Source organism: Mesoplodon densirostris, chromosome 3 (assembly GCF_025265405.1).
Source record: "Mesoplodon densirostris isolate mMesDen1 chromosome 3, mMesDen1 primary haplotype, whole genome shotgun sequence".
Taxonomy (NCBI): Eukaryota; Metazoa; Chordata; class Mammalia; order Artiodactyla; family Ziphiidae; genus Mesoplodon; species Mesoplodon densirostris.
Window position 1 is genome coordinate 143,651,845 of NC_082663.1, and position 9,764 is coordinate 143,661,608.

General features: G+C 56.5%; 1 protein-coding gene across 3 annotated transcripts; it reads right to left on the reverse strand.

The window, feature by feature from the left end:
• Positions 1-542: 542 nt before the first annotated feature.
• On the reverse strand, positions 543-9,752 carry TRMT1 (tRNA methyltransferase 1). Of its 3 annotated transcripts, none has more exons than XM_060092228.1 (17): positions 9,672-9,752; positions 9,165-9,368; positions 9,024-9,079; positions 8,630-8,772; positions 8,277-8,464; positions 6,170-6,285; positions 5,949-6,061; positions 3,520-3,668; positions 3,262-3,348; positions 3,108-3,177; positions 2,878-3,012; positions 2,700-2,785; positions 2,251-2,359; positions 2,088-2,164; positions 1,153-1,272; positions 914-1,043; positions 543-714 (listed from the first exon to the last, which is right to left on the reverse strand). In XM_060092228.1, exons 2-17 carry the CDS (start codon positions 9,347-9,349, stop codon positions 565-567), a joined length of 1,914 nt encoding a protein of 637 aa, XP_059948211.1. In that variant the 5' UTR covers positions 9,350-9,368; positions 9,672-9,752; the 3' UTR covers positions 543-564. The 3 variants fall into 3 exon arrangements, with proteins under 3 accessions (XP_059948211.1, XP_059948210.1, XP_059948212.1); XM_060092227.1 differs by having other exon boundaries at positions 9,165-9,449; positions 9,672-9,750; XM_060092229.1 differs by lacking the exon at positions 3,262-3,348 and having other exon boundaries at positions 9,165-9,449; positions 9,672-9,750.
• Positions 9,753-9,764: the final 12 nt, after the last annotated feature.

Here is a 9,764-nt window from a genome sequence, read left to right on the forward strand (position 1 = left end):
AGCGGATGCATGAGGCGCCTGGTTCCGGTCCGGCTTCCGCCACCGGGGCCCGGGCGGGAACTGGGCCAGAGACACCAGGCGGCGAGGTGGCGGCGGCGGGGGCGCGAGTCCATAAGCGGGCGCGGGGTCTAGAACACCAGCCTGCGCGCGTGCCTGCGTCCAGGGGGCGCGCCCACGCTGGGAGGGTGGGAGGAAGGGGAAGGGGGTAAAGGTCCCTGCGGGCGTGAGCGCACGGCTGCCGCCCCGTGGCCACCTCGGGGACGGCAGGCGCCAGAAAATGGGTGGCTAGGCACCTTGCAGGAAGACGGATCAGCTCCCCATCTCCTCAATACAGAGAACACTCCAGTCAGAAACAATGACAACACCTCATTCAGGCAGGGACAAACACAGCCCAGATGCACAGAGCTCCCCAAGGGAGTTAAAACAGATGGACAGAGGAACAGACTCCAGACAAGCAGCTGAAGAGATGGACAGAGCCCCTCCAGCAGATGGACAGACACACCACAGGCAGCCTCCCCATTCAGACAAATGACAGTCAGGGGAAAGTGAAAAGTCTTTATTGGCTCAGTCTTCGCCTGGACCAGCAGCAGCCCCAGGCCCAAGGGGGTTCTGGTTGGGGGCCTCTGGACAGTCAGTGGGGGTGGCTTCAGCAGTGGCCTTGGGTGTCAGGGGGCTATGCGAGTAGCAGCACTGGTCCCCCCGCTGACAGGTGCCCTGGTGGGAGTATGATGGGTGTGAATAAACCCTGGCCCGGACCTCAGCAGCCTCTGCTAGGTTCCTTCCCTGGATGGGGAGCTCACTCCCACACACTTGCCTGGCCCCAGTTCTCCCAGCCCTGCCTGCCTATTGGCCCAGCCCTGTTGCTGGGAGGCAAACCCATGTGTGCTTCAGTGGGGGCTGGGGGGCACCTCACCTCCTTGAACCTCTTGCAGGGAAATGTCTTGAGCTGGGCAGCCCGCTGGGCCAGGTCCTCATCCGGCTCCTTTCGCTTATTTTGGAGCAGCTTGCGTCTCTCTTCCATAGCTTCGCCTGCTGCCTTGCCTCTGTGTAGGGAGATGGGTAGCGGGGGCTCCATCTGGCCTCTGTGCCCACTCCCCCCAGCCAAGGCCCACCCACCCAGGCAAGCCCCACCCCCATCCCACTCTCACTCACTGTGGCCGGGCACGGGGCCGGGGACCCCAGTTGGCCTCGGGGTTGGCCTGGAAGCGCTTGAGTCCTCGCTGGCGGGAGCTGGGGTTGGCATCGTCCCGGATGGTGAAGTTGGCCTGCAGCCTAGGGAAATGAGGGTGGGGGCTGAAGGGCATCTGCCAGGCAGGCGGGCACACACTGCCCAGGCCGCCTGCCCACCTCAGTGCAGCTCGATGTGCTTTGGGAAAACTGTGTCTGCAGACGTCAGGTTTCTATCGTTCATTTAATAAACATTTATCAAGTGCCTACAGTGTGCCTAAAATCTGCTGCCAGTAAAGCTGACATTCTAATGCACAAGACAGGCAAGCAATGGGGCAAATCAGAAATCAGCAAATTATAACGTGTGAGGGCATGAGATTAAGAGTTTTGGGGAAAAGACAGCACGGTAGAGGGAATGGGGAGTCTGGGAAGGAGTGCAGCAAGGACACCGGAAGAAGGTTCAGGAAGAGCCATGAGGGGACCTGAGGAGGGCTGTGCCTGGTGAGTTTGGGTGAGGAGGCCAGTGTGGAGTTGGGGGGGTGGACGAATGAGGACAGGGAGGTGAGGGGGAGATGGTGCAGGGCCTGCAGATAGAACTGTTTCTAGTGAGTCAGGTGGGAGCCACGGAGGGTTCTGAGCAGAGGAGGGACGGGATCTGACTTGTGCTCACAGGTGCCCTCTGGCCGCTGCGGGGGGAAGAGAATGTGGGGGGAGGAGAGCTGGGGGACCAGGGTGAAGGCCACTGCACTGGTCCAGGTGAGCAGTACTGGGGCCAGAATAGAGTGAGGGCAGAAGGGGAGGGAGACAAGTGGATGGATTCTGGATCTCACTTGAAGAATGAGCATGTGTCTGTGAGGAGAAGGGTCTGTGTCGTCTACTTCCTGTGCCTGTGGGCAGCCGTATCCGTGCCATGCCCCTACCTGGGCTCCACACTGAGAATGCGGAACGCCGGACTGGTCTCCGACAGGCGCTCCCGTTTCACCGGACACTCCTTCTCCTGGGAGGCAAAGGTCAGAGGTCAGAGGATGCTGGCACTGACCATCCCCTGCCTTCCCAATTCCATCTGGTCAGGCGTGGCCTCACCCAGCAGCGCATGATGTCCCAGAGGGCCGAGGAGGGGGCGTCCGTCTTCACGGCATTCTTACAGGCGTGGGAGAGGGAGACCCGGAAGCCAGCATGGAGGAGGGCAGACCTGGGGACCGGGAGGGATTGTGAGGGGGAGGGGAAGGCTGGACCCCAAAGTCAGTGCTGACCTGTGTGTGAGTGTGACCCTTGTTTCACAGACTGGCATGGCTGCATGCCTCCTGGTGACTACATTGCCTGCATAATGCCAGCCACCTTAACGGTAAGACTATCCCCCTGGCCAGGGCTCATGGCTTCTAAGAGCTGTTCTAAGCTCTTGTGCATGAGAAGCCCTAGGCCTGGGTTATGTTGGATCTCCATTTTATAGGGGACTCCAGTCCAAGAGGGACCCGACTTGCCCAAGGGCACCCAGGGGTCAGGCACAGGCTCCACCCCGGGCCCGGCCTCACCTCAGCTGCAGGAGCCTGGGCGTGCTGCAGTGGATGGTGCTGCTCAGCTGGTCCAGCGTGTAGTAGAGAGGTACATCCAGGAGCTCCTGCGAGAGAGGACGGGATGGGTGTGGGGCGGACCGAGGAAGGATGGCCGGGCACCAGCGGAGCCTCCTCCCCGTCACGGCGCGGTCCCCACCTCAGCGACGACACTCAGGACGCCACGGATCCGCTCAGCGGTGTGGAAGCGGCCAGGGTTGGCACTCACAGCCTCTAGGACACGGCCCACGAAGTCTAGGTCGTGGAGGGGCTCTGCCCACATGGGGCCACCAAGCTGTGGACACACAGGGACCAGATAAGCAGGGATCAGGACAGCCAGAACCCCCGCCTTCCCCTGGCCTTTGCCCCCGCACCCCTGCCCAGCCCCACCTGGTGTCGCTGCCCACAGTGCTCACACTCTGGGGCCACAGGGGGACCGCAGGCTGCAGAGAACTTGACCCTGCACAGAGAGGGGTGAGGTTGGGGGTGGTGACCCTGGCTGGGATGCCCCCTTCACCTTCCTCCCCATCTCACCCTTGCTCACCGGCCACCAGAGGCTCCTGATGCTTTGCCAAGGCGCTGGAGGTGGAACGCCCCGCAGCCCACACACTGGAACACCAGCGCCTGCTTGCTGTGGGAGCCAAGGGTGGCCACCAATTCCTAGAATTGCCACCACACCCCCACTCTTCCCTCAGGCTGACTGGGTCCCCTTTGGGCTCCCCAGGGCAGCCTTCCCTCCCCCCGCCCCGGGAAAGGCCCCGTTACCTTCCTTACCCATCACCCTTCCCTGCCCCAGGCTAACCTGGCCGAGGCCTTGACCTTGGCCTGGCCGGTGAAGACACGAACAAAAACGCGCACGTAGAAGTCAGCGCTGATGCTGAGCAGCGGCACCACAAAGCGCTGGTAGCAGTTGGCGTGGAGGTCCAGGCTGTGCAGGACAATCCTCAGGGCCTGGCGTGGGGGATGGGTGCCAGCCATCAGTCCTGCCCCCGCTGCCACCTCCCCTACAGGGAGCCACACAAGGTGCTCGCAAGTACAGGGTCAGGGCCGGCTCCCTGGGTCCTCAGCCCAGCCCTGAGTGACCCTCGGCAAGTGAGAGCCTCAGTTCCCTCATCCATGAAATCACACAAGTCTGTCTTTTTTTTTTTTTTTTTTTTTTTTTTTTTGTGGTACGCGGGTCTCTCACTGCTGTGGCCTCTCCCGTTGCGGAGCACAGGCTCCGGACGTGCAGGCCCAGCGGCCATGGCTCACGGGCCCAGCCGCTCCGCGGCATGTGGGATCCTCTCGGACCGGGGCATGAACCCGTGTCCCCTGCATCGGCAAGTGGACTCTCAACCACTGCGCCACCAGGGAAGCCCCCCAGTCTGTCTCTTTAAGGCCCTGGCACTAAATGATTAAGGAAGGGACTTCCCTGGTGGTCCAGTGGTTAAGACTCCATGCTCCCAGTGTAGTGGGCATGGGTTCCATCCCTGGTGAGGGAACTAAGATCCCACATGCCGTGCAGCATGGCCCCCCCCACCAAAAATAAGGAAAGCACAGGCCCAGTAAACCAAACCTCTTCCAACTAGCATTCTCAGCATGCCCCATGCTGTGTGATGTGGCACAAGGACCTGCATTCCTCTGGGCAGGATACTGGGTGCTGCGAACTACTGGGGCCTTCTCCTTGCCAGAGGCTGCGGTAAGGCTCTGACACGGGAAAGGAGGCAGCATTTTCCAGACCGACCTGACAACCGGGTTCCTTAAGGAACAAGGACAAGAGCCCTCCTTTCCCAGCCCCTCAGCATAGCCAACCCTACCTTCTTGGATCCCCATAGCAACCTGGTGGGGTCTGGGTCATCATCATACCCATTTCACAGATGCAAAAACAGAGGCCCAGAAAAGGTGAAGTCACTTGCCCAAAGCCACCAGCAAAACTAGGACCTGAACACAGAACCAAATGCAAACCTGGAAAAACTGCCTTTAAAAAATAATTCTGTGGGCTTCCCTGGTAGCGCAGTGGTTGAGAGTGCGCCTGCCAATGCAGGGGACACGGGTTCGTGCCCGGGTCCGGGAAGATCCCACGTGCCGTGGAGCGGCTGGACCCGTGAGCCATGGCCGCTGAGCCTGCGCGTCCGGAGCCTGTGCTCCACAGCGGGAGATGCCACGACAGTGAGAGGCCCGCATACCGCAAAAAAAATAAATAAATAAAATAAATAATAATAATTTTGTGGACAACCCTGACGGCACAGTGGTTAAGAATCTGCCTGCCAATGCAGGGGGCAAGAGTTTGATCCCTGGTCCAGGAGGATCCCACATGCTGCGGAGCAACTAAGCCCGTGCACCACAACTACTAAGCCTGCACTCTAGAGCCCGCGTGCCACAACTACTGAGCCCACACGCTGCAACTACTGAAGCCTACATACTCTAGGGCCTGCGTGCTGCAACTACTGAGCCCGTGTGCTGCAACTACTGAAGCCCACGCGCCTAGAGCCCGTGCTTGGCAACAAGAGAAGGCACCACGATGAGAAGCCGCGCACAACGAAGAGTAGCCCTGGGTCGCCGCAACTAGAGAAAGCCCGCGCGCAGCAATGAAGACCCAAAGCAGCCAATAAATAAATAAATAAGAAGCATAAAATTAAAGATAATAATAATAATTTTGTGGGAGTTCCCTGGTGGTCTAGTGGTTAGGATTCCAGGCTTTCACTGCTATGGCCTGGGTTTAATCCCAGGTCAGGCAACTGAGATCCTATAGGTCATGCAGTGTGGCAAAAAAAAAAAAAAAAAAAAAAAAAAGAAAGAAAGAAAGAAAAGAAAATTGCAAAGTTGTTGAAGTAGAGAATACTAGAAAGAATAATGTAATCACCCACTCTTATCCTGGGCAAAACTACTGCCCCACCCCACCGCCAAAGGACCATATTTGGCAGCCATGCTCTCAGGAACTATGCGGGTTAAAGAATGCGCTCGTTGGGACTTCCCTGGTGGCGCAGTGGCTGAGACTCTGTGCTCCCAATGCAGGAAGCCCGGGGTCGAGCCCTGGTCAGGGAACTAGATCCCACATGCGTGCCGCAACTCAGAGTTCGCATGCCACAACTAAGGAGCCCGCCTGCTGCAACTAAGACCCAGCACAACCAAAAAAATAAATAAATAGATAAATATTTTTTAAAAAACAAAGAACGTGCTTGTCATCGAAATCCTGGGATGGATCTGGCCAAGCAGGTCTGGGGGTGGGAGGAGAGTTGGGAGGTCCCTCACCATCTCGTGGCAGGCCCGGCTCTTGAGGGCCATGGCCCCATACTTGCTGTAGCATGTCTCCCCACTGTTCCCCGCCAGCACTGCCATGTCTGTGCAGGTCACACACAGCAGCCCTGTGGGGAGGGACCCGGCAGTGAGGACCCTCCAACACCCCAAGCCCTGTTCAGTACATAACCCCCCCAACCCATCCCCACCCCGCCCCTGCATCAGGCTGGCCTCACCTCCTTCACTCACAGCCTGCACAGCTGCATCCAGGAAGGGGGCGGGGCTGCCATAGGGGTCCAGGTCAATGACATCAAACCGCTCCGACGCCTTCTGATGCTGGTACATCAGCATCCTAGGAGCGAGAGGGCCAGGTCCTCAGCCCCCTGCACCAGGGACCCGTGCTGTTCCCTACACATGTTCACTCATACAATGCGATGGTTTTGGCCTGGACTTGGGGGCCAGCTGTGCAGCTTCAGATCCTGGCTTATCCATCTGCTAGCTATATTAACTTTTCCTCCTTGGGTCTGTCTACCTATCTAACAGCGGCAATAATAATAGGGAATTCCCTGGCGGTCCAGTGGTTAGGACTCCGTGCTTTCACTGCCGAGGGCCTGTGTTCAATCCCTGGTCGGGGAACTAAGATCCCATAAGCCATGCAGCACGGCCAAAAAAAAAAAAAAAAAACAGAAAAACAAGATGGCAATAATAATAGCCAATACTGATGTAGCACATATTTACCCAACACTGTTTCAAGCGGTTTACAAATGTATTAACTCATTTAGTCACACAATCTTCAACAGATTTGCAACTATTGTTGTTCTTTGCAGGTGAGAAAATGCAAATGCTCCTGACCATGTAATTTATAACTGCAACCCTTCCTTTGTCCATCCCTTGTACCCTGTTATTTCACCCCTGCCTCCAGCACTTCTCACCTCTAGTTTACTACACAGTTTATTTATTTGTCATAATTATTGGTTATCATCTGTGTTTCCTATTAGATTCTTTTTTTTTTAAAAAAAGATTTATTTACTATTTATTTATTTATTTTTATTTATTTATTTTGGGCTGCATCGGGTCTTTGTTGTGGCACGCGGGCTCTTCGTTGTGGTGCGTGGGCTTCTCTCTAGTTGTGGCGTGAGTGTTTTCTCTCCTCAATTGTGGCACGCGGGTCGCAGAGCATGTGGGCTCTGTAGTTTGTGGCACGCAGGCTCTAGTTGAGGCGCGCAAGCTCAGTAGTTGTGGTGCACGGCCTTAGTTGCCCCGCAGCAATGTGGGATCTTTGTTCCCTGACCAGGGATCGAACCCACGTCCCCTGCATTGTAAGGTGGATTCTTTGTCACTGGACCACCAGGGAAGTCCTCCTATTAGATTCTAATATGGTCAAGAAAGCAAATATTTTTAATTCATTTATTTTCTGTAAAGGGTCAGGTAGTAAGTATTTTAGGCTTTTGGGGAGACATATGGTCCCTATCACATATTCTTCTTTTTCTAAACCTTTAAAAATGTGAAAAACATTCTTAGATGGCGGGCCATAAGAAAACAGGCTGTGGGCCTCGCAGGCTGTAGTTTGCTGAGCCCTGCATTATGAACTCCACAAGGTCAGGGATTTTGTCTCTATTGTTTACCGATGCAGTCCTGACAGGAAGAATGGTCCCTGGGGACTTCCCTAGTGGTGCGGTGGTTAAGAATCTGCCTGCCAATGCAGGGGACATGGGTTCGAGCCCTGGTCCAGAAATATCCCACATGCTGCGGGGCAACCAAGCCTGTGTGCCACAACTACTAAGCCTGTGCTCTAGAGCCCTCGAGCCACAACTACTAAGCCCACGTGACACAACTACTGAAGCCTGCATGCCTAGAACTCATGCTCCACAACAAAAGAAGCCACCGCAATGAGAAGCCCGTGACCCATGACAAAGAGTAGCCCCCGCTCACCGCAACTAGAGAAGGTCCACGTGCAGCAACGAAGACCCAACGCAGCCAAAAATAAATAAATTTATTTATTTAAAAAAAAATAAAGAATGGTGCCTGGCACTGGATATACACTGGTTCACTTGATTGAATAAAAGTACAAGAAGTTGAGTCTAAAATGGAGACCATAATGGTACTTATTTCCACCTCCGAGCACAAGCCACACGGCTATAATCAGTAACCCCTATAAAATACAGCAACCCCTATAAAACTACTGTCCTTGTTTTATAGACAAGGAAACTAGGGGCTCTAAGAGGCTGAGGCCACTCTCCCAAGGTCACAGAGCAAGGCTATGACACAGCCAGGATTTGACCCCAGGGACCTTTGTTCCAGAAAGCACCTTCCAGCAGCTAGCCTCTACCGCCCAGCACCTACCGGGCATCTGCCTGGCTGGGCTGTACAAGGTGGGCCACATCGTTGAGCTGCACATTACGGTGTATGAGATCCACGGCTCGGGCAGAGGCATCATTGGCAACCACGGATCGGAGCCCAGGCACCTCTAGCGCAAAGCGAATGGAACGTAGGCCGGAGGCTGCCAGGCCTTCCAGCACTCGCAGGCCTTCCTGTTGGAGTAAGCAGGGAGCCCCACTCACATCCATGCCTCCATCCTCTGCTGGGCGCCAAGGAGCGCCCCCTCCCAGCTCCTATCGCTCTCCCCCTCCAGGAGCCTTCCTTCTTTTACCACCCACTGGACTCCAGGGCTGCTACCTCCTATGTTCAGGCCCCACCTCGCAGACATCCCGCACGGCAGCTGTTCGAGGTTGGTCTCCCGGGGCCAGGTTTGCACCCTCTTTCAGTTCAGCCTTGTCCTCCTCTTGCTCCGACAAGTCCACGACCACCTTTTGCACATCCTTCTCACCTGGCACCTTGACTGCAACCATCCAGAAGCACAAGTTAGGGGATATCAAAGAGCCATCTGAGAAACCTCCCCCTACTCTTCAGAATACAGAAGATTCAGGGAAGAAAATCTTCCCCAAAGTCCCTGGAGAAAGGCAGAGATGCAGAGCCCAGGGCCTGCTATACGGCTGGAGTCTTTCTGGAAGGTAAGGGAGAGGAGGGGCGGGGCAACGAGAGAGCTCTGCGTGACACCCCAGCCCACCAGGAGCCTGGACCTCTACTCACTCTGGATTCCTTTGGCCCCAAGCTGAATGCGAGCAAACTCGGTAATCACAGCACATCTGCGGGAGACGGAGAGTCAGCTCACACCCCTTCATCCTCATAGACCCACTGCCCTCTGCCAAGCTGACCCCGGACCCTGCTCACGTCAGGTCCCGGTTGAACTCCTGCACTGGGTTGTAGAAAACTTCGTTTGCGCTGGGGAAGACGATCTTGGCGGCCCCCTCAGTGACCGTCGTCTCCTGAACCTCAGGTGGGCGCTCTTCTCCGCAGGGCTCGGTGCCATTCTCCATCGCCGCTGGATTTGGCGGCCCTTGGGGCTGCCCCTCCATAAACCGGGCTCTAGAGAAGCTGCGGGCGGAGCGGAGAGTCAGGCTTAGCCACAGAACGATCCTCGCACGGGACATCCGCGGGCGCCTCTGCCCGCCAAGCCTAGTTCGGAGGGCGGGGGAGAGAATAGCCAAAGCATCAGAGAGCTGCTTTCCTGGACGGATGGCCTACACAAGTGTAAATTAGGGACTAAGGAAACCCTGTGACCTCAGTAAATTGACACCACCCCCCATCTTTAGAGGACTGTCCCTGAGAAGCCGGAAGCCCTCGAGCGGGCCCACCCATGGTCCGGATTCCTCCCCGCGTCGCCCAGGCCCCCCTCACCTTCTCTTGCGGCACCGAAAACCAAATTGGTCTCGGTGCACGTTTCCCCAGATTAGGACCTGGGCGCCGCCATGTTGGCACAGTGGGAGGGCA